Source organism: Asparagus officinalis, chromosome 5 (assembly GCF_001876935.1).
Source record: "Asparagus officinalis chromosome 5, Aspof.V1, whole genome shotgun sequence".
NCBI classification, from domain to species: domain Eukaryota; kingdom Viridiplantae; phylum Streptophyta; class Magnoliopsida; order Asparagales; family Asparagaceae; genus Asparagus; species Asparagus officinalis.
The window spans coordinates 23,420,823-23,444,992 of record NC_033798.1 but is presented as its reverse complement, the minus strand read 5'-3'; the positions used below and the strand labels follow the sequence as shown (position 1 = coordinate 23,444,992).

Below are 24,170 nucleotides of genomic sequence, written 5' to 3'. Positions count from 1 at the left end.
ATCAAATAGGAGAGACTGTACATGAAGACGACTTCTGTTAAAAGTATGATTTATAAGTGTGCTTCAAAGCATGGCTATACTCGCTCGACATCGATATCCCGATGTGAGGAGTCCCGAGTTCCCTCGATATCGATATCCCGGTATGAGGTTTCCTTGATTATTACTATTATAGCATCGACTAGACGATGCACTCTTGATCAGACGTGTTGTGGGTCACGATTATTTCTATAGGTTTACGGAAGTCGTTCCACGGTAACTCCGTGGCTAGTGCATAATATTTCATGTACAATTACTTAATTAATTTGACAAAATAGGATTATAAATGGGAATTGGACGGAGAATGTAGCATGTATATAAACGGGCACAACGCTTTCCTGTTATCGTGATATCGTGAGTGTTATATATATGGGCCAGAGGGCCAATACTTGACTTGAAGGTGGCCCCCGGACGACTTTACGGGGACCCGATTATATATATCAAAATATTTTTTCCCAATTCAAATAACATGTAAAATAAGAATAATATGCTTGTGTGCTTTATGGTGGACTTTGTTAGTTTTGTTAAGATGTAGACCAGTGTTATTCTTTTCATACATAGATCGGGATTAATATTTAATTACTTATAATTCGAGACATATGGTATATACATGAGGGTTTTCTTATTTGGATTATTTCTCTCGACGTATTACGTCTCTTGTTGTAGATTTTTAAGTATTAGTTCCCTCTAGTGTATGATCATGTTACTTGGATGATTTCTAATCGTTAGCTGCATGATCTCGTTACCTGATCGATTTTGGATGCTTTATGTTTATCATGTTTTAGTGTTTTTTTCTCATGTTGATTTTGTTGGATTTCCAGATGCATGTTCTTTTGTCAATTCTGTTATCATATCGTTTTCCGTTTTAGTTTTTGTTATTCTATTTGTTTTGTGGGGTCTTGCCATGTGCCATATACGCTGACGTACACCTGTTTTCTCTGGTGTATGTCAGACTTAGAGGAAGAATAGGTTCAGCTGGGAGATCACCAGGAGCCGAAAGATTCTCAGCAGGAGTGTCTTGTAGATGGAGCAGAAGAACAAGTTGAAGTTTAGTTATTCCTTTCAGTTTATTTTCGTAGCATTTCCTTTTCCGCCTAATCATTGTATTTTATATTCTCCAGTATTTTATTCAGATAGTTTGTATAAGGGCATGTTGACCCAAATATTATGTCTCGGATGTTATCCTATTTGTGATATAATATTTTATTCTGAGTTTGTCTATTATATTCTTGCTAATTGTGATCGGGGACTTGTGACTTCGCATTGTATTTATTTCTAGACGCTTAGTGTATTGGATTGAGAATAAAAGAAAAAGAAAAAATAATAGTATATATTTCTTCTCAATCTAATACATCGCGGGCTTGTTCACGTTCCGATTCCCTGGTATTTTGGGAAGTGGGGCGTGACAAAGACCTATTATAAGAGAACCTGGTACTTCAGTGCAAGCCTATCAATTCTCTATCTTTAACCATCAAATTTTTGATTTGGATCCCTCTAATGCTGATAGAGGGGGCTCTTTTCAATAAATGCACTAAGCTATTTGGAACATTAGGGGGTTTAATAAATCCTCTAAGCATGGGATTGTGAAAAAGTTTATACAGGAATACAGGATTTCTTTTATAGCCCTCTTAGAAACCAAAATTGTTCGGGATGAGAAATTGCATATTATTGGAAAGAAAATTGCAAAAGAGTGGAGGTGGCTATCAAATAAGCATTTGGCAAATAATGCTAGAATATGGATTTTTTGGGATAGTGAAGTGTTTTCAATTCAAGAGGTTAAATCCTCTGATCAATATATCACCTGTGCCATAAAATCTAAGGATGGCAAATTGGTATGTCTCTTCACTGCAGTTTATGCTCACAATCAAAATGATGAAAGGAAAACTCTTTAGGAGGAACTATTAACTTTCAAAATGAGTGTTGACTACCCATGGCTTGTGGGTGGGGATTTTAATGCTATTGCAAATGGTGATGAAAGAATTGGAGGTGCTCTTGGAGCTGGTAATGAAGACTTTCAAAGATTTATTTCATCTAGTCAACTGAATCACATAAAAACTACTGCCTGTTTTTTCACATGGAGTAATAAGCAGGATGCTGAAACAAGAGTTTGGAGCAGGTTAGACAGATCCTTGGTAAATGAAGATTGGGTTCATCAATATACTACAAGTCAAGTTGAATATTTAATGCCTCTTTGCTCTGATCACTCCCCCGGTCTTATTACTATTGGAGATGACTCTATTGAAGGTAAAAATCCTTTTAAATTCTTTAATATGTGGGCTAAACATCCTGATTTTTTAGATGTGGTGAGATCAACTTGGAATCAGAATGTCAGAGGGTATAACATGTACAGATTTTATACAAAACTCAGAAGCCTCAAGCATGCTCTCAAGGATCTTAACGAGAAGAGCGACATGAATATTAGTCAGCAAGTATTAAGATCTCAAGCTAAACTTTTAGATATCCAATCCAAATTGAATTATGATCTTTTTAATGCTGATTTGATTTTAAAGGAGAAGGAATGCATTAAGAAATATTCTACTTTGCTAGAAAATGAAAATTCTTTCTTGAGGCAAAAAGCAAACATTAAATGGGGACTTCATTCAGATAAGAGCTCTCACTTATTTCATTCAGTTATGAAATCTAAGAGGCATCAGAACAGAATTCTATCAATATACACTTCAGATGGCTCCAGAATTTTTGATTTGACTGAAATTACATCAAAACTCATTGATTACTACCAGAAGTTACTAGGTTATGCTAAAGCCAATTCAACTGTTGATCCTAGTATAATCTTAAATGGTCCTACTTTAACCTCTGCTCAACAGCATGTACTGAGTTTGTGGGCGTATAAAACTGCCTATAGGTCCCTGAACACAGCTCGGCACGATGATTCGACAAACCAATGAACCATCGGGTGACGTATCTAAACACGAGCATCAGTCCACAACGCCGAAACCAAGTGACACGCAACGAAGCAGATTAACGAGGCGACGGGGTTAACGAATCGCACGCAATCAACGGAATGCATCCATTCGCGTGCGGAATCAAACCAACGGTTCGAGGAGTCAACGAGTCACCCAACCATAGAACGGATTCGAACTCAAACACCAAGGCGGATTTACTGCCAAATCGGGATCCGGACTTCCAAATAATAGTTCAGATCAACGACGAGGCGGATTTACTGCCAAATCAGGATCCGGACACCAAATCAGAGTCCAGATCAACAGTAAAATTTGGATAAACCGCGAAACCGGACAACGGACGTAATGGCAAACACCCGGCCAAAAACGAGCACCCGGCCAAAAACCAAGCCACCCAAGGGTGGCTCGGTGGCCGAGCCACCCAGGGGTGGCCGAGCCACCGAGCCACACTCAGATCTGGGCCCAGATCTAGGCCTAGATCCGCTTTTAGAGGCTATAAATAGAGGGCTATGGGCTCATTTGTGAAGGGTTGGAACTTTTGGAGGCGAAGCTCTGCTGGATTGAGAATTGGACTTGAACTTTCGAAGCTTTGAAGACTTGACTTCCAGATCTGGTTCTTGGCGAGCATCCACGTCAGAAAAGGCAGGAGTTCGAGAGAAGAAGATCAGATCTGAGATCCACGCGGAAATACTCCGGATCAAAGCTTGGCCTTTGATCCTGAGAAGGCTATTATTTCCTTGGTGAAATAGTACCCCCCGGCTGTTATTTCCTTCGTGAGATAACACCCGTTATACCGTGTAGATCCGACCGAATTTAGATCACGCGGTGGTCCACGGATTAACCCCGGCGCAGGCGAAGAACCCACAAAAGCGAGTGACCGCAAAACAGGAGCTCGTGATTCGTTTGACATACAAGGAAAAAGTTGTAATTTTTATTTTCTTTTGATCTCGTTGTAACCGGATCTTATAAAAAGACCGGATCTCTATGTAATCGATAAACAATTGACAAAGAGTATAATGACTTCAATGAAAGCTACGATTTTTCCCGTGAATAATCTGGCGACCACAGTGGGAGCCACCGATCTCGCTGCCGAGATCGTTGTGTCGCAGCCGCGGATCTCAAGTTCGAGGAGTATCTGTCATCCTCGTCCGGATCCACCTCCCCCCGCAAGTCCAAGAAGTTCTCCTCCAGGAGAAAAGTTCGTTGGTACGAAGAAGTACAGAACGCCAACGAAGCTCTCACCCCAGCTGACGCCAAAGTTGCGTCGGGTGAAGTTCCGCCGACCTCCAACCAGGTCAACTCTGTTCTCGCCGACGCCTCCACCGTTGAGGGCATTGTGACTCTCTCAAGGAGAGCCCGCCAGAGGCGACGTCAACGCTTGGCACGTCAACTCGCCAAAGCGATGGAGTCTACGGACGGAATTTGCTACAACGCGGATCTGAAGAATAGGAGAGGCAAATAGCCTCAACAAATGGTGAATGGCAGCTCCTCCAAGCCGCTAACGAACGAATGGATCCGTGTCAAACAGAATCGTTCGACACTCGAAGAGCGCATTCGCAAGCGCCGCGCACTGTCAGCGCAAGCACGGGCTCAAGTCCAGGAAGCCCGCAGGAGATTGCAGAAGGAAGTGGCCAAGAAGCCGCCACCAACCCGCCAAGTATGGAGGCCAAAGTCTGAAGCGGCGATTCAGGCTAAGGCAAAATCATTGCAGCCATCAATGCAAATCCAGCCTTCGGCGAAACACTCTAAATCGCCGATAATTCCCATGGCTACTCCGGGAGATCACGTAGAATTATCCCGAAGAAAGAAATCAGTTTTGGAGCGCCTCGGTCCAATTCCCGATGAAGGAGGCAAGGCTCCAGTTCAAGAACATTTGGGCCCGATGAAAAAGCCCCGAACGACTCAACATGCTGGGGGTCGCCGTCACCTTCAGCATGACAAAGAAGTTCAAGGCAGCTGCGCGCGCCAATTTGCTCATCGAAGTCCAGGAGCCCGCTGAGAACTCACGCCCAAAAAGGCATGTTTCGTGGCGCGTGACTCTTGATGGCCCAAAGAAGGCAGTTAGCCCTCAGAAGGAAACATTGTCGTCTGATGACGATAGCGTTATACCTGAGAAGTCGTGCCAACACACGATAGGTTACTCCGATCTTCAAGCAGACGAGTTGTACTATCGTGCTGGAGGTACAAGTAAAACCAGGAAAAGGAGTCCTCGAGAACAAGAAACTCAATGCCCCTGTTCCAAACTCATTCGGACAGTATTTTCTGAGTACCTATTGGAGAATAATAAATTCTAGCTGCCAGCGATCGTGGATCAAGAAGGGGCTAGCAAAGTGACGGATCCGAAGTATTGCGCATACCATAGAGCGGTCCATCACCCTACCAAATCGTGCTACCACCTCAAGGATAAAATCCAGGTGTTGATTGACGTAGGCGTCATAACCCCGAAGCCGTCCAAGAATGTTGGGGCAAATACGGTGTCAATCAGCTTTGGATCGGTGCCCACAACATGGTTCAAACCAGAGCGCATCACCAAAGTAGGAATGAAAACAGTGAACGATGACCCATATGGACAGCGCCAAAAAGGACTTGTGCCACACATAGCCTCAAACGGCAAAATCCTCTGGGTTCATCCCGATCTCATTGAAGACGAACAGTGGGCGACTTCCTCGAGAAGAAAGGGCAAAGGCAATTCCTGCAATGCTACATCCGCAATCTTCGAGGAGGATGGCGATGAAGCTCCTACTTTCCCGCTCTCCAAAGAAGAACAAGAAGTCTTCGCCACTAGAAGCGGAAATGAGTATCACTACAATTATCCACCACCTAGTGAGCAGGGGGTGACTAAACGGGGACCAGCCAAAACTCTCATGGAGATGGGGGTCATTACGAGTCCTACACCGGGCGAAGAGGCTCGATGACAGCCGGTGAATAAACCGAAAGAGAATAATCCCCAGGAGGTTCAGAATCCGAAGTAGTTTCATTTCAATCATTCGATTGGAAGAGACAAACCGGAAAGCTCGAAAACTCCAAGTCTTCGATATAATGGCTCAACTAGCCAACATTCCAGCACGGATAACGCTGTATGAGTTGCTGCGGTTGTCCAAGGAAACCAGGGAGGCCTTGCAAGAAGCTTTGGCCAATTCAGAGGTGTTTCTGACTCAAATCAAGCCGGTGCCTGAAGAGCCAGAACCGCTGAGTCAACACTACAATATAGCGACTAAGAACCTTCCCTGCATTACTTTCACCAAAGAGGATATGCAGACGAAGAATTCGAACCACGATCGACCGCTATATTTCATCGGGTACATTGGCTCCAGCAAAGTCAACCGAATCCAAGTGGATCCGGGTTCTGCTGTGAGTATTATGCCGCTTCGCTTGATGCATTCGCCATTCCAGTTAGTAAGTTGGCGTCCACAGGCACTGTTATCTATGGATTCAACACTAGCGGGTCAAGACCCTTGGGTAAGATCCGGGTAAAGTGTCAAATGAGAGATTTGAAGACAGAAGTCACATGTTATGTGATCGATGCCGAGACTTCATATACCTACTATTGGGTCAGCCTTGGATCCATAGTAACGTTATAATCCCCTTCACTCTCCATCAGTGTTTGAAATATGTCGACACTGATAATAAGGTTAGGACGGTGGTCGCGGATAAGCAACCATTCAAAGGGTATGAGAATTATTTCACTGATTCTCTCCTTTATGGTAACGAATCCGATACTGAATCATCAGCCCATGACACGGATAGTGGAGAAGAAGCTGATACCGAAGCCGGATTTAATTACAATGGAGGTTATGTTTTAAACGACATTGTACCCTTTGTAATCAACCTTGACGATGAACAAACGTCAGAGAACAGTTGTAACTGGCAACTTGCTAATAATGAAATAAATAACGATTTAGAGTACTCCCTGTCTCTTGATGATGTGATAAAAGAATTGTATGATAATCCTGATTTGTATATGCCGCTTCGATCGTCCTATATAACAAAGGAACGCCTCCAGCATTCTTTCGGAACAACCATGGTCATCCCGAACAAATCTCTCCATTACCAGATCATTTCTTAAGGGAAGATGAGGATGATGACAAACCTGGTCGGCATTTATCTAAGTATAGTCCGGAAGCGCGCAAGCTCATGGAAAAACAGGGATATGATTTCACACTTGGAGAAGGTCTATACTTCGATCGAGGTCCTCGTACTCCAGCCAAAGTGGCATATGTAACAAAAAGGAAACCCGAGGATTATTATAAGTACAGACGAGGGTTAGGGTATGAATCTTCTTCAGAAGACGAATGTTGCTGGTTAATTAATGACCAATCATCTAAGCAATACAAAAATGGAAATTCACCACTAACCCAAAGCCTATATTCATCAGCGATAGTCTTCCCCCAAATGAGAAGGAGAAATTAATTGCTCTCATCAGGGAATATATTGACGTCCGCTTGGAACTATGAAGATATGCCAGGGCTCGACCCCAATGTGGCAATGCACTGCCTCGATATCAAGCCGGATGCCAAACCTGTCAAACAACAGCAAAGACGGTTTCATCCGCAGATTATGGAAGCCATTGAGGCAGAGGTTAAGAAATTGATCGAATCAGGATTTATCCAAGAGGAACAACATCCAGACTAGCTAGCCAATATTGTTCCCGTCATGAAGAAGAACGGTAAAATCAGGATCTGTATCGACTTCAGGGACCTGAACACGGCATGTCCAAAAGACGACTTTCCTCTCCCAATCACAGATGTCATTATCAACAATACGTGTGGATTTGAGAGAATGTCTTTTATGGATGGTTTTTTAGGATATAACCTAATCAAGATGTACCCAGATGACGAGAAGAATACAGCGTTCACAACGGATACGGCAGAAGTATATGATGACTTGCCGGATGAAACCCATGAGGTTAACACTATGTCGCACCAACAAGTATGGCAGTTATACTTCGATGGTGCTTCGAGAGCAGTTAATAGGGCAATAACCCCCAGATGTTCTACAGTCTCCTCCGAAGGAGTCGTCCTAGTTTCTCCGGGAAAGCATGTAATACCTCGAGCCTATTCGCTAACGGGTCCATGTTCCAATAACGTAGCCGAGTACAATGCGCTTCTCATTGGACTCAGTTTCACCAAGGAGCTGGGAGTCGAATATCTCGAAGCTTTTGGGGATTCTCAATTGATAGTCAACCAAGTCCGTGAAGAGTATGAAGTCAGGAACCAAGACCTGATCCCATACCACCAGGAGGCCATCAAAATGGCAGACTCTTTTGAAGAATTCTTTATTGAATATATCCCTCGTCTCCAGAACGCTTATGCGGACGCACTGGCAGCACTAGCGGTATCACTTGCGCAGCCTCCCGAAACTGAACTATTAGTCACAGTAAGGACGCATCAACTCTGCATACCCATATACGATATGGATGTTGAGGAGGAAGATGACGGAAACATAAACGCCAATGAGGTGAATTCAACTCAAATTGGGTCTGAGTCCCGAGACTGGCGCTTTCCTATCATTGACTACGTCCAATATGGTATTTTGCCAGAGGATGTAAAAGAAAGGGAATCAATCCGCCGAAGAGCACCAAGATTCTTCTATAATACCGAGACACATACATTATACCGTAGAGGGTACGACGGTCTTTTACTCCGATGTCTTTCGAACAGAGAAGCAAATGAAGTTCTTAAGATCAGCTTGGTCCCAAACTGTATGATCGCATCAGGAGAATGGGATATTTTTGGCCAACAATGGTTCGTGACGCAATCGAATATGCCCGAGAGTGTCATGCTTGTCAAATATATGCAAATTATATGCATCAACCACCAGAGCATTTACACACGTCAACCACGTCTTGGCCGTTCGAGACATGGGGCATGGACATTGTAGGTCCTATTTTTTCCCCTTCAATCAAAGGTGATCGATTCATCCTTGCAATCACAGATTACTTTTCAAAGTGGGCTGAAGCGATTCCGCTTAGAGAAGTGAAGACGAACAACGTCATCAATTTCATCAAGCATCATGTTATATACAGACACGGCGTGCCAAGACGGATCATTCATGACAACGGTCCACAGTTCATAAGCAATGCCTTTGTCAGGTTTTGTGACAAGTTTAAAATTCAAGATATTTCGTCAACAGCTTATTATCCTGCCGCAAATAGATTACTTGAGGCGTTTAACAAGATGATTATTAAAAATCCTGTCAAAGCTCGTGAAGACCAATAAACGAGACTGGGACGATAAACTCGGTGAAGCACTCTGGGCTTATCGCACCACCATACACACACCTATAGGGGCCACCCCATATTCGTTAGTATACGGATGTGAAGCTGTGCTACCATTGGAGATTCAAATCTCATCCCTTCGGATCGCTCTCGCAACCGATGTGAAGCTGTGCTACCATTGGAGATTCAAATCTCATCCCTTCGGATCGCTCTCGCAACCGAGATGATGATAGAAGAAAAACACCAGAAACGTCTCGAAGAACTCGAAAGGTTGGATGAAAAGTACTTGGAAGCTCAACAACACATTGAGTTTTATCAAGCCAGAATATCTAGGGCTTTTAACAAAAGAGTCCGACGGAGAAGCTTCAAGGAAGGAGATCTGGTCCTCGCTGCTCGCCGACCGATAATCCTCAACTCCAAGAAGAAAAGTAAATTTGAACCCAAATGGGAAGGACCGTTTGTGATAGACACACTCTACTCAAACGGTGCATATCGCCTGATTACTCAAGAGGACGCCAGGCAATTAATGCCAATAAATGGGAAGTTCCTGAAAAAGTATTATCCCTAGTACATTTAGGATAACTCATTTACCGGGAAGTTCCTTAAAAGAATATTACACTTAATATTCTAAAGGATAACCCAAAATTATTTTCACCACCAAAATCCATCACTGATCAATTTCAATTGACAGTGAGTCCACCAAAAGTGTCTTTCCGGCCCTCTTGACTCTTTCCATGAACAAGAGGTCCACTTTCAGTTCAGAGTCCCCTTTCGATAAACGAAAGAACTCCCTTCTTTTTCTCTTTGGTTAAGTCTTCTCATGGTCATAACCTAAGTTGAAATTTCATTTCGATAAACGAAAAGTTCATCTTCAGTTTAGATAACCAATCCTATAAAAGGTAAGTTTATCTAGATTTTCCAGATTCTCGGAGTGGAGATCCCACTTCTAGTTTCTTTTGCGCTGGAAATAGAATATAAAATTCTTCCTTTCCAGAATCAGGGAATAGAATCGAGTCTCCTTTCCTTCTTTGTTCGGGGAATAGAATATAAAATTCTTCCTTCCCCATACCAATCCTTTTCGAACAATCTAGGATTCATCCTAGGAAGTTTATCCCGAATCCTAAGCAGGGATAAGTCTGCGCCTAACACGCGCTACCGGTTTAGTCTTTTTCCGTAGAAAAATACACCAGAGTTCGATTCTGGGGTATTCTATCCTGAAACCTAAGCAAGGATAAGTCTGCGCTTAACCTGCGCTGCCGGTTAGTTCTTAACTATTAAAAAGAACACCCGTTCACATATTCAACATTGTGGCAGGTTGTTATTAATAACACCAAAATCCATAAAAAGAACACCCGTTCACATATTCAACATTGTGGCAGGTTGTTATTAATAACACCAAAATCCATACCTTATACGCATAGGAAGTTTATCCCGAATCCTAAGCAGGGATAAGTCTACGCCTAATACGCGCTGCCGGTTTAGTCTTTTTCCGTAGAAAAAGACACCAGAGTTCGATTCTGGAGTATTCTATCCTGAAACCTAAGCAAGGATAAGTCTGCGCTTAACCTGCGCTGTTGGTTAGTTCTTAACCGTTAAAAAGAACACCCGTTCACATATTCAACATTGTGGCAGGTTGTTATTAATAACACCAAAATCTATGCCTTACACGCATGGGGAATTTCATCCTGAATCCTAAGAAAGGATATGCCAACGCCTAACACGTGTCGCCGGTTTAGTCTTTCTCCGTAGAAAAAAGACACCAGAGTTCGATTCTAGGGTATTTTATCCCGAAGCCTAAGTAGGGATAAGTCAGCGTCTAATACACATTGTCGGGTAGCCTATTCCCGTAACAAGGGCGAAGTCTACATATTCGAAGTCATAGCATCGAGTCTAAGAGAATTCACTCTCTTAGCACAACGTTACATGCGGAACGGATTTAGACAATCCGCATGCTACCCCGACTCAAACGGTAATCGGTAAAGGCTTATCAAACCCGTTGAAGGCTGGGGGTTGGCCAAAAGTCCTAAAGTCAACACCTAACACCTGTCGTCGGGTAGCCTATTCCCGTAACAAATAGTAAAGCCTATGTATTCAACATCATAGCACAAAGTCTTAGAGAATTCACTCTCTTAGCGCAATGTTACATGCGGAACGGATTTAGACAATCCGCATGCTAGCCCGACTCAAACGGTAGTCGGTAAAGGCTTATCAAACCCGTTGAAGGCTGAGGGTTTGCTAAAAATCCTATGAGTATTATGGTCAATCATTTCAAACGGAATGAGGAATCATAATAAAGATAAAGATAAAAACCAGTTTCACTAAGAGAATCAAAAGTCAAAGTATTCAGCAAATGAAATCATACATCAAGCCCATGGCTAAAAATCTGCTGACTAAACTTAGACAGCTTCTCATCATAAGCTTGCCTAAGTTCATCCTGCAACTCGGCTCTGATGGACTCTTCAGTCGCAGCTAAAGTCTTCACAGCGACCTCCTCTGTCTCGACCAGCTTCTGCTTCAAGGACTTCAGCTCATCAGATAAAGCAGTGTGTGCTTGCTGATCCTGTATCTTCGTCATCTGAAGAATACTCAAAGTCTCCTCTTTCTCACGGAGTTCTCTTCGGAGCTGGTCTATCTGGGTCTCACAAGAGGCAATGGAAGAATCAAGCTCGTCGAGTGAGGATGATCTAATAGCAAGGTTAGCCTCAACTCGGTCTACCCGGTCCTGCTGCACCTGAATCTCGAGCTCATCAATAATCCGAGTATCGCGCCATGTCTGTAAGCGAGTATCCAACTCGGCAGCTATGAATGAAGAGGCACCCGCATCCCGAAGCTCACGAAACATCTGAAGCTCATGCTCTAGGCAGTCAAGATCATCAACTATAGCCTTCGCCAGATCCGGGTATCCTGTATCCCTTATTGAATTTATCCTAGAATCAAGGAATGGCTTAAACTGGTGAAGGGAAAGTCCGCCGTGGAAGAGTTTGCCAAGCATAGCATTCACAAAGGAGAAGAAAGAGAGGACTTCTATGCAGATGACGATCTTCTCATGGTCATTGTCCGATAACAACTCCTTCACGAGGACATGAAGCCAAGAAGAAATCCCTACACAAAAAGGAGAAATTCGTCAAAAGCCTTAATGAGGAAATAAATGATATTTCTCAGTTGCTTAATTTATACCTCCTTCCCCTTGAGTCACTGGGGGTAGTGGGGGTGTAACGGCTGTGGATGTATCGGCTGGTGTAGCTGGTCTCACAGCCGGCTCAACAGGATTAGTCTCGACAACTCTTGTCGAACACAAAACAGAATGCTCAAATACATCACATTATAGCTGCATTAGTCAAAAATTGGCTAGTCCTATAATTAACTTGAGAAGAGGCACGTACCTTCAAAAGAACCACCCTCGGGATTCTTAGGGAGTGTAGACTCAGGAAACATATCCTCAGGCATCTGGTCATCAATCTGAGGAGGGTCATACATGAAGTGGAGCATAGGAGTGTCCATAAACAAACCTTCCCCGTCGAAATCTTCGGTCGAGAAATCTGACACGAGAAAATATAAATGCGGCGAAAGAAGAATGAAGAGACTACGACCAAGGAAATGACTTACCTCCTACGGGTGTGTCATCCTCTTCACTCCCAAAGTCCATGTTTGCCTCCTGCAATTTATCTAAAAGAGCAAGAAGCATAGAGACGATTAGGGAATGCACGAATTTTGGATCGTTCAACTTCTTTGTGTGCCATCTAAAAGATATATTGTCAATGGTAGATGTACCTGGATTCGCTAACATTGGCAGCTTCTGTAGGCTTTTCTACCTGGTACGGTGAGTTAGGCTCACCAGAAGATACAAAATCATGAGGAGCAGGATCGAGACTCATCTCGCCTTCCTCGTGCTCTCCTGCATAGAATGGAAAAGCATGAGCCTGAAATTCTAAACGATCAAGAGAATGGTCTATAGAGTAGATGTTACCTCCATCTCTAGCAGAATCATCACTAGCCAAATCCATGTCAGATGCTCGCGGATCTGCACGCGGCTTGCCCTCCATCTCTAGCAGAATCATCACTAGCCAAATCCATGTCAGATGCTCGCGGATCTGCACGCGGCTTGCGGACTAGTTTCTTCCTCCTAGCAGCTGGAGCAACAGTTGAAAGTCTTGCCCGAGTAAAAGGACGGAATTCTTCTTCACTGTCGGTCGCTGTCCCTGAAACATCAGATAGAGGTCAGGACTAACAATTCTGAAATGCAGAGGGAGAAGATAGGTGACTAACCTCACTCGAAATCTTCCTTGTAGTCTTCAGGATCTCCGCCCGAGGCCTCTCCAGCAGAACTGAAGGCCTTATTTCCTTCTGCGTCAATTCGGCGGGTCTTGCCTCGCGCCCTTTGTGACCGAGCACCATCCCGAATCACACGAGAATCAACCTGAGAAGCTTCCTCGGCCACTAGCTCTTTAATCAGCTTCACGGGGATAGTTTTATTAGCTGCTAACAACCACCTGCAGCTTAAGAAGGTGAGATTCAACTGCCGCTCAGCACTCGGGAGACTGAACTTAGCACTAGTGCAGCCCGTCACGGTCCACAACCATGCACGAAGACCATCCACCAAACCTCCATGAGTCCGAAGCTGCTGACATGGATTCCCGACATAAAGCTGACCATAACCAAACTGGCGGGCGAATCGGTAGGGTAGATATAGCTCTATAAAACACTGATTCCCCACCCGGAAGGTCAGATAGCCCGGCCTAATGTTCACTAGCCAATTAAAGCAGCCGATATCTAAATAAGTTCGATACTCCCTCGTCTTCTCCTCATCAATCAAACACTCATCATATCGGCTGGAGAACTGTGGAAAGCAAGTGGAAAATGCCCAACACTTGTGGACCTTTAGCTGCTTTCTGATGTTAGGGAATCCGCGTCCCTCCCACTTGCCATTCTCAAGCAATTGTAGTAGGGGAACAGAGTGGTCTGTGGCGTTCGGTACCGACATCATATCAGAACGATGAAGGACGAACCAAGCCATCAAATAAGTATACGGAAGCTCCACCTTAATGGTAGGAATCTGAGTCGGCAATTCACTTTCTTTCCGTGTAAAAGCACTAGAAATCTGTCGAAGCCCTCGATGAATGTTAGCCACTATCACCGGAAGAAGCGAAAGTTCCTTTTTGTAGGCAAGTTAAACCGCTGGGTAGAGCACTTCCAATGGCAAAGCATCACCGGACTGATACGGGACCACGCATTTCTTTAATCAGATAGCGAGGTAACCTGCAAGAAGGGTCATCGGCCGAATCGGTGTGGTCGCATGCCATAAGAATAATTTAAACTTGGTCCCTGCAGGAAAGCCACTCTCAGGACTGCTAATAGTATAGGAATGAGCGTCAATCTTCTTCAGTAGACTATTAACCCCTGAAGGAGTGAGTAGTGCTAGCTCACATATAGCCTCGCCAGAATTGCTCTCTAGATTTCTGAACAAATAAGACGCGAACTGCTTCAGGCTCACATTTGATTTAGTCCTCTTCGCTGAAGGCTCAGACTGCACCAAAGCAATATGATAGTGACATGTGAGATCCCATAAAGTCTCATAGCGGTCGGGCATACGGTCCTTCAGCTGACTCAATTCATGGTTGGAAGGAAAGTACTCCTGATATAACATCTGACCCATGGGCAAACCAGAAATCTTGTGCATCTCATGGAGAGCCAAGCCCAACTCCCCGTGCCTAGTCAGAAAAGTGTTCGAATCCGGGTTATAGAGCTCACACAAAACGAAGAAATGCTTCACGCTGACAGGCAAGCCATACATGGAGGCACGAATAGCTGCGTATAGACCACAAGCGTGCAACTCCTCGCTCCATCGGCTTAAGACGTATTTCGTCATGCGAGTCCACCAAAGCTTGTCTAAAGAATAGACCCAGCCATAAAATCTATGATGCGTCGCAGGCATTTCCCGTCCTAAGTCAACGAGGCGATTCCTCAAAGTAGAGGCAGAGGCAAGAAACTCGTTATGTGGCGGTGCATCTAGTCCCAGTACTCCAGGACGCAATCCAATGATGTGATTCCTGCTCGAACTAGGAACTTCCTGATGAGTGATATAGCCACAGTGAACGCTCTCATGCTCCTCCGTCAAGCGCCACGACATCTCCCGCTCTCATGCTCCTCCGTCAAGCGCCACGACATCTCCCGTTTAGCAGCCTGACGCCTAAGCTCAGTCAATGAGCGGTGTTGAGGAATCTTCGGCAAATATATGAAACCACCGCTATTCTTATGAAGCCACTGCTCGGCATCAATGAACACTGCATCAGGATCTCTAACAGAATCGCCAAACAAAAAGTCAGTCTTCCTGAGAGACTGAACAGAACTGGCATCCTTCACGAAAGGCGCATCTGTAATCAACTGTCGAAGAGCTCGATGTCCACCTTCCTTCACCACTTGGGCAACCTCTATCGACGTGCCCGGAACAAACTGAAGAGTAAGTGGAATGGGTGAAAAATCATCGGACGTCGAGTAATACTCGGAACAAACTGAAGAGTAAGTGGAATGGGTGAAAAATCATCGGACGTCGAGTAATACTCGTCACGACGCCCGTTCACCGCATGAGATAAAAATGCTCCGGAAGGATACTCCACTGAAAACAAGCAATTAAGCGTTTGTTAATTTCAGTTATAAAAGGAAATTGAACTCATCTTACAAATGGGTAAGATAGAGTTATTGCCTTATAAAGGGTGAGACGATTTGACCACATTGTGCATTCATAAGATAGGGTATATCGACAATATATCCCTGCCTTAAAAAGCACAATGCAGCTTCAAATCGCCCCCCTTTATTTTGAGATATGGTTTTGACCAAGCAAAACCTATCTTTAAAGCGTCGATCCTCACCAAGGAGAATCAAGGCTCTTCCCGATTGCCTCACCAAGGAGAACAACGTGGGGGAAATGACTATTTTGCAAATTTCTAGAAAAAAGGACTAATTTGTAAATTTCTAAATATACTAAAAAGAGCTCACCAGCATATGAGGGAAGCACGTCGTCAGCCGACGCAGCAGGGGAACGACCTCTTGGGACACGCGACATGATGATCTGCGAAATAAATCAGGGGGTCAGGTCCAGAAAAAATTTCCCTTTTATTACAATTCTACCCCCCTGAAAGATGAGCTCGATGCGCCAAATCATAATCCTAACCCTCATATGCAATCCCACAAATTCATATACTGAATTAAATATGAGATAAGCCAAAATTGTGGAGGATTTACCTGAGGAAAAGCTCGTGGATCCAATAAAAATCAGATCTTGAAAGAGGCTCGAACCACGTGCTCGAGGGGCCTGAGAGAAATTTTTATATGAAGATTTCTGAGGGATTTCTCAGTCAAAGATCAAAAGGAAGGATGGATCTAAGACAATTATGAAGATTTGAGGGAGAAAGGATGCTCGAGGGAAGAGAAAAGCAAAAAAGAAGGGGAGAGGGTGGTCGGCCCTAGAGAGGAGGAAAAGAGAGGCTTTTATAGGTGAACCAGCCTTGAACCAGATCGGACCAGGTTGAACCAGACCAGACCAGTCTAAATCAGTTCAAAAGAGGCTGAACCAGGCCAAACCAGGCTGAACCAGGTCAAACCAGACTGAACCAGACCAGACCAGGATGAACCAGTCTGAACCAGTCTTGAACCAGTCCTAAACCAGCCTTAAACCAGGTTAAACCAGTCTTGAACCAAGTTGAACCAGTTTAAACCAGATTTGAACCAGAATTCAAATTGAAACTGAACCGAGCATCGAAACAACTTCAAATCGACCGAGGGTTCAGTCCTTTGTTTATTCTTTCCTCTCCCCCACATTCGGAAGGGTCGGAAGATTTTTTTTTTTTTTTTTTGAGCACTCCGAAAAGTATACGAGTATAAACTGCTCCGTAATACTCCAATGAGGTATACGAGTATAAACTATTTTCTATTTTTGGTTGAGAAGTTTCTGGAGAATATTTTTCTAAAAATATTCTTAAGGATAACTCAACAACACTACGCCGGACAACGCGTCGCAAATAAAGACTCAACGTCAACAATCGATGGTCAGTTCTATGTTAAACCAACAAACACGAGCTAAAGATCAGAAAATCAGGAATCGACTTCAAGTTCGAAATTCTGATAACGGTCAGATAATAAATGCAGCACCGGAACCCTTACAGACATTCGACAAAGCACCGAATAGCCTGAAGAATTGAAGGAATCAAGAACAGAAGCCATTCAAAAGTCCTGTCATACCGATTGAAGGTTGGGATAATCATATCCAAAGTATTCCAGACTCTCCTATAAAAGAACGAGGCTGAAATACTTTGGAGGGGGTATCTGTGGGCGTATAAAACTGCCTATAGGTCCCTGAACACAGCTCGGCACGGTGATTCGACAAACCAACGAACCATCGAGTGACATATCTAAACACGAGCGTCAGTCCACAACGCCGAAGCTAAGTGACACGCAACGAAGCGGATTAACGAGGCGACGAGGTTTAACGAATCGCACGCAAGCAACGGAATGCATCCATTCGCGTGCAGAATCAAACCAACGGTTCGGGGAGTCAACGAGTCACCCAACCATAGAACGGATTCGAACTCAAACACCAAGGCGGATTTACTGCCAAATCGGGATCCGGACTTCCAAATCAGAGTTCAGATCAACGACGAGGCGGATTTACTGCCAAATCAGGATCCGGACACCAAATCAGAGTCCAGATCAACAGTAAAACTTGGATAAACCGCGAAACCGGACAACGGATGCAACGGCAAACACTCGGCCAAAAACCAAGCCACCCAAGGGTGGCTCGGTGGCCGAGCCACCCAAGGGTGGCTCGGCGGCCTCGGTGGCCGAGCCACCCAGGGGTGGCCGAGCCACCGAGCCACACTCAGATCTGGGCCCAGATCCGCTTTCAGAGGATATAAATAGAGGGTTATGGGCTCATTTGTGAAGGGTTGGAACTTTTGGAGGCGAAGCTCTGCTGGATTGAGAATTGGACTTGACCTTTCGAAGCTTTGAAGACTTGACTTCCAGATCTGGTTCTTGGCGAGCATCCATGTCAGAAAAGGCAGGAGTTCGAGAGAAGAAGATCAGATCTGAGATCCACGCGGTAATACTCCGGATCAAAGCTTAGCCTTTGATCCCGAGAAGGCTATTATTTCCTTGGTGAAATAGTACCCCCCGACTGTTATTTCCTTCGTGAGATAACACCCATTATACCGTGTAGATCCGACCGGATCTAGATCACGCGGTGGTCAACGGATTAACCCCAGCGCAGGCGAAGAACCCACAAAAGCGAGTGACCGCAAAACAGGAGCTCGTGATTCGTTCGACATACAAGGAAAAAATTGTAATTTTTATTTTCTTTTGATCTCGTTGTAACCGGATCTTATAAAAAGACCGGATCTCTGTGTAATCGATAAACAATTGCCAAAGAGCACAATGACTTCAATGAAAGCTACGATTTTTCCCGCGAACAGAGTTCTCCTATTTTTAAGGATGAGATCAAACAAGCATTATTCTCAATGTCTGATAGTAAGGCTCCTAGGCCTGATGGGTTCAATGCTTATTTCTTTAAAACTGTATGGAGTGCCATCAGTGAGGATCTTTTCTTAGCAGTGGAGGAATTATTTCACTCAGGTACACTTTTGGGTTCCCTTAATAGCACATCTATTACTCTTGTTCCCAAGGTTCTTAATCCTATGTCAGCTACTGATTTTCAGCCTATATCCTACTGCAATGTCATCTATAAGATCATTTCTAAAGTTATTGCCAGTAGGATGCAAAAAATTATGGGCTATCTGATTAATGATGCACGGTGTGCTTTTGTAAAAGGGAGGCTCATATCTAGTAACTTCTTGTTGGCTCATGATCTTATTAAACACTATGGAAGGAAAAATAACTCCCCAAGAGCTATTCTGAATGTTGATTTAAGGAAGGCTTTTGACACTATTAGCTGTGATTTCATAAGGAGTATGTTGATTGGATTAGGCTTTCCTAATAACATGGTTTGCTGGATCATGGAGTGTATCTCCACTCCTAAATTCTCCTTATCTTTAAATGGTGGTCTGCATGGCTATTTCCATAGCGCGAGAGATTAAGATAAGGGGATCCACTTTCCCCCTATCTTTTTGTCATTGGGATGGAATTCTTAAGTGCTCTAAAGGTTGATACCTCTTTCAAATTCCACCCAAAATGCATCAGATTGAAGATTAATCATCTGATTTTTGCTGATGATTTGTTACTATTATGCAAAGCTGACATGAGGTCTATTGAGAAAAATTTTACATGCCTCTAAGAGTTTGGACAAGCTTCAGGTTTGGAAGATAATTCCAGTAAGTGCTTTGTTTATCTGAGTGGGGTAAATAATAATCTCAAAGCTCAGATATGCAACTATCTAAAATTTTCTAAGGGTGTGCTACCTATGAAATATCTGGGGTTGCCTCTGAATGCAAAAAGGCTCTCATATATTGATTGTTCTAGCCTTATTGGAAAAATCAATAACCAATTTCAATCCTGGCAACAAAAGAGATGCCTGACTTATGCTGGTAGACTTGAACTGATTAAGTCTGTTATATTGGGCATTCAAACTTATTGGCTTAGCAATTACATTCTGCCAATGAAAGGTTTAGAGAAAATTGACAGAATGTGTTCTGAATTTCTGTGGGGACATAAATTCCACTTGGTGAACTGGGAATCTGTCTGCCAAAGGAAAGAACAAGGAGGTTTGGGGATCTTTTCATCCAAGTTATGGAACTATGCTGGTGCTACAAAGCTCCTGTGGATGATTTATCTAAAAAAAGACCTCCTATGGATCAAGTGGATCCATGGAAACTATCTAAAAAATCAAAGTATCTGGGTTGTCCAATCTAAGGTAAATGATTCATGGATGTGGAGGCAGCTTCTAAAAGTGAGAGATATGTTGCTGCAAAAGTTTGGGAATACTGATAATATAAAGAATACCTTGTCTGAACGTTGCACTGATGATAAGCTTCAGTTATCTGCAGTATATAAGGCTCTTGTCCAGCCTGCTAATGTAGTTGTCTGGGCAAAAACTGTTTGGGATGGTTTCCTATATCCTAAACATTCTTTCATATTTTGGCTAGCTTGTCATTCAAGACTCCTCACCAAGGATAGATTGTGCCGAATGGGTATACTGAGCACAAATCAGAATCATTGTGTCTTGTGTAATGGACATCACTTGGAGACAAGAGATCATGTTTTCTTTGAATGCCAATTTTCAGCTGCTGTCAGGAACATGGTAATGGACTGGTTGAGGTATAGATGGAGGTCTTGTGTATAAAAATTGATATTGAACTGGTACTCTCACAATTTAAGAGGTCAGGAACCTATGAAGAAATTGAAGAGGATGTGTCTCTCCATTGCAGTTTATATGATCTGGAAAGAGAGGAATCAGAGAATTTTTCAAGCTAAAGAGAGGCACCCTGCTCAGATTTTTAGAGATATTAAACTTACAGTTTTTTCAAAGGTTCAAAATAAGAGTATACATGTACATATGAAAGAGATACTTGAGTCCTTGTAATTTTTCTTTTGGTTTTCCAGGTTTTTCCCGGTACATTAATGTTCTTCAATATGTTTCAATTTGGGAAATGAATAAAATTTCAGTTCATTGACAAAAAAAAACATGTATTCAGATACGTATACAAATATTTCACTACAAAACCATATCCGTAACCATATCCTATCGGCTATAGATTTGAGTAACCATTGAGTAACCATATCCGTACCCTAACGGATACGGTTACAGATATTTCCTTAGATACGGATACGGTTTAGCACCCCTAGTTATATCTATCCCTTATTCTCCCAAAATCATTAACAATTGCTTGAACCCGTTAACAAATAGGATCCAAACGCAAACTCATTAACCAATTAATTCATCATCTTTCCCATAAACAGTCCCTGTCTCACAGCTCTCTTTCAACCAAAGAACATACACACACAAAAACTTACCACCAAAAGCCATTGAATGCAGTTCAACTGAAGCCAAAGCGATGGAGATTCTGTAGTTATTGTTCTCCAAGCTTGACGCTTTGGGCTTTTTCTTACTAGATTTGATAGATGATTAGAAAGAGAAGAGGGGGGGGGGGACCTTTNGGGGGGGAAACCTTTTCTCTCATCAAAGCGGGAAATGTCAGAGGGAGGGAGAAGATGAAGGGTCTTGAGGGGGGAATTAAATCCTAAGGGAAAAATTGTAAATGCACATCCCTGATAACTCTTAACTCAATCCTAGTTAAACCATTTGAATAGGAAAAATTCTAATTAAACGCACATCCCTGAATATTATTAACCTAATCGGCCTAGTTAAAACATTTGAATTGTTATACTGACAAAGGGATCTATTTTAACTCATTTATGTGATTTAGGAGAGGTAACAGCTACTATGATGATTTGAAATATCTATATCAAAAGAATAATAATTTGAGGGAGTAGTATTGAATAACCCTTTTTAATAATGCAATTCTGTCGTGAGAGAGAGAGGGAGCATAAGCATTCGTACGCGTAAACGTAAAAGACAGTGTACTGTATAAATCCATACCTCGTTAACTCCTAAGCTCCAATAATAATGGAACACGTGAAAACGCCATGGTTCAATTAACAAAATCAAAACGTACCGTCACATGCAACTACACGAATTCGTTTTCAGACAAAACGTGGACCAGCATCTCCTAGTAAGAGCGCGCCACGTGCACCATTCCAATCCAACGGTCAAAAAATTTGGCTAACTCGTTGATCACAACAAGCTCAACGTAAGTATCTAGCTACAACCACCATTTTCATAGTTGCAATATAAAAAGAGGCAGAGCTACGGACTCGAAAAACTTGGGGACTACTGGTGAAATTTTGAAGAGGAGGAAAGAGAGAAGAGAAATGGAGTGGAGAAATTTTTATTTAGATCTAATTTTGGTGCCTTCGGCTATTCTTTCTTCCCTCTTTTACCACGTATGGCTCTGGTACACCGTAAAGAGGCGGCCGGATCGGACCTACATTGCGATGAATGCCGCCGGCCAGAGCGCGTGGATCAACCACATCCTAACGGTAATTATACGTTATTAGCAATTGTTTTGTAACACTCCATGAAAACAGGATTTGATACCTCTATCAATATTAGTTGCCAGTACCTTTGTTCGAATACCCCAGAGTTTAATCTGTTTTCAACTTTGATACTTCTTTCCCAAAAAAAAAAAAACAATTTTAGGGTATTAAATTTGAATATTCTTTATATTTGGGGTATCAAAGTAAAAAAAATGGTGTAGAGTTAATGTGGGGCATTTAAGTGCAAAAAATCAAATTAGTTTTAAAAAAACGGATGAATAAAATTTGAAGAAAGACATTATAATTTTGTGCCCCACCCCAAAGTTTTACGATAATTTTTATGTTGGGTTTCATCTTATTGTTCATTTTATGGGAAAATTATAAACTAAATTTATAGGAGAAAGTATTCTGTAATTTGAATTGTTTGATCAAGTATTCAAATTACAGATTAGAAAATTATATTCATTATAATCAAATAGTTAACAAACTATTTGGATATCAACTTGTCAAACATAACTATGTGTTAGTGTTCGAGTAAATTCATATTTCTATTTTTATTCGAAGAATTTGAATTCAATCAGGGTTTTGAAAATCTTAGACAAATAAATATAAATGCCTAGTACTATTCTAATTAACCATAAGGTGTGTTTGACAACACTTTAAAATTAGGTCAAGTTTAAATCTGGTCCAAATTTTGAGTGACTGTTTAAATTAGTTAATTGTGAATGAGGAGATAGTTGTTGCATAACTAACTAAGTTTTTGTCAAAACTAGTCTGAGTTTAGTCCATTTTTCAGTGAATCGGCAAGCACGCCCGCCCATAGGTTGAGGACTTTGGGCCGTGTGATAATTAATCTTGCAAAAACTTCGGCCCTTTCTTTTGGTTGAAGAGTCTCTCTAAAAACCATCAAACAACTACAAGGACCTAATCAAAAATTTCCCCTTGCATTTGCAGGACAATGACAAGAAAAACGTCTTAGCAATCCAAACTCTCCGGAACAACATAATGGGCGCCACCCTCACGGCCACCACCTCTGTCCTCATATGTTGCGGCCTCCTCGCCTTCGCCAGCAAAGACTATGACGCCGACAAGCCAGACAAGCTCAAGATCGAATCCAAATGCTCCTTTCTTCTCCTAGCATTTCTCTCAGTGTTCCTATGCCAAACTCTCTCCATTGCTTGCTTGACTCAGGTGAACATCCTCATCAACATCTTGGCAGGCGACACAACTCCGGTCAGGAGGTATCGGGTGACCGAGTTGCTAGGGAAAGGGATCTTCCTCTGCAATGTGGGGAACAGAGTGTTCTTTAGTACATTGCCCCTCGTGCTTTGGATATTTGGTCCTGTTCTAGTGTTCGTGTGCTCGGTTGGGGTGGTGGTTGTTTTGTATAGCGTTGATGTTGTTGGTGACGAGAAGGGTGCGGTTGGAGCGGAGGGTGGTGGAATGGTTCAACCCTAAAATTAGAGGGGTTACGCCATTTTTTAAGTAGGTAATACTGCAAATATTAGTTTTTTTTTTTTTTCCTTTTTACTCGTGTTGCAGTGTTGTTATTCTTGATTGGGGAAACGAATAACCGTATATACCTTTATCCAATATTTGTCGATTGCAGCTAGTTGTTGATGTCTCGTTGATGCCGAATACGAATTCCTTGCTAATCATAGCAATTATCCATTGAGAAACAAGCAGAACTATACAAATACCCAAAAGGAAAGAAACTTGCTCGGTCTTGCTAGAGTATATGAATGTGATATCAAGAAAGCATAAGCAATATGTAGAGGAACATGAGGCCAAGAGAGATATCTATCATAAAAGGGTTTTTACATAACAACCACTTTAAGTTATGCTCAGCTTACCATCTTTTTTTTAATGTAAACCACATTAATTTATTTACATGTTTTCAATGTCACACCTTTCACACTATTCAACCTAAATTTTTTATTTTTAATACTTACTTT

The 24,170-nt window shown here is 42.6% G+C and overlaps 2 protein-coding genes across 2 annotated transcripts; both read left to right on the top strand.

The window, feature by feature from the left end:
- On the top strand, positions 19,583 to 20,772 carry LOC109841616. The gene is made up of 3 exons (XM_020410569.1): positions 19,583 to 20,419; positions 20,504 to 20,647; positions 20,722 to 20,772. The coding sequence occupies exons 1-3, from the start codon at positions 19,583 to 19,585 to the stop codon at positions 20,770 to 20,772; spliced, it is 1,032 nt and encodes a 343-aa protein (XP_020266158.1).
- LOC109843076 lies at positions 21,993 to 23,810 on the top strand. The gene is made up of 2 exons (XM_020412008.1): positions 21,993 to 22,218; positions 23,170 to 23,810. The coding sequence occupies exons 1-2, from the start codon at positions 22,051 to 22,053 to the stop codon at positions 23,671 to 23,673; spliced, it is 672 nt and encodes a 223-aa protein (XP_020267597.1). The 5' UTR covers positions 21,993 to 22,050; the 3' UTR covers positions 23,674 to 23,810.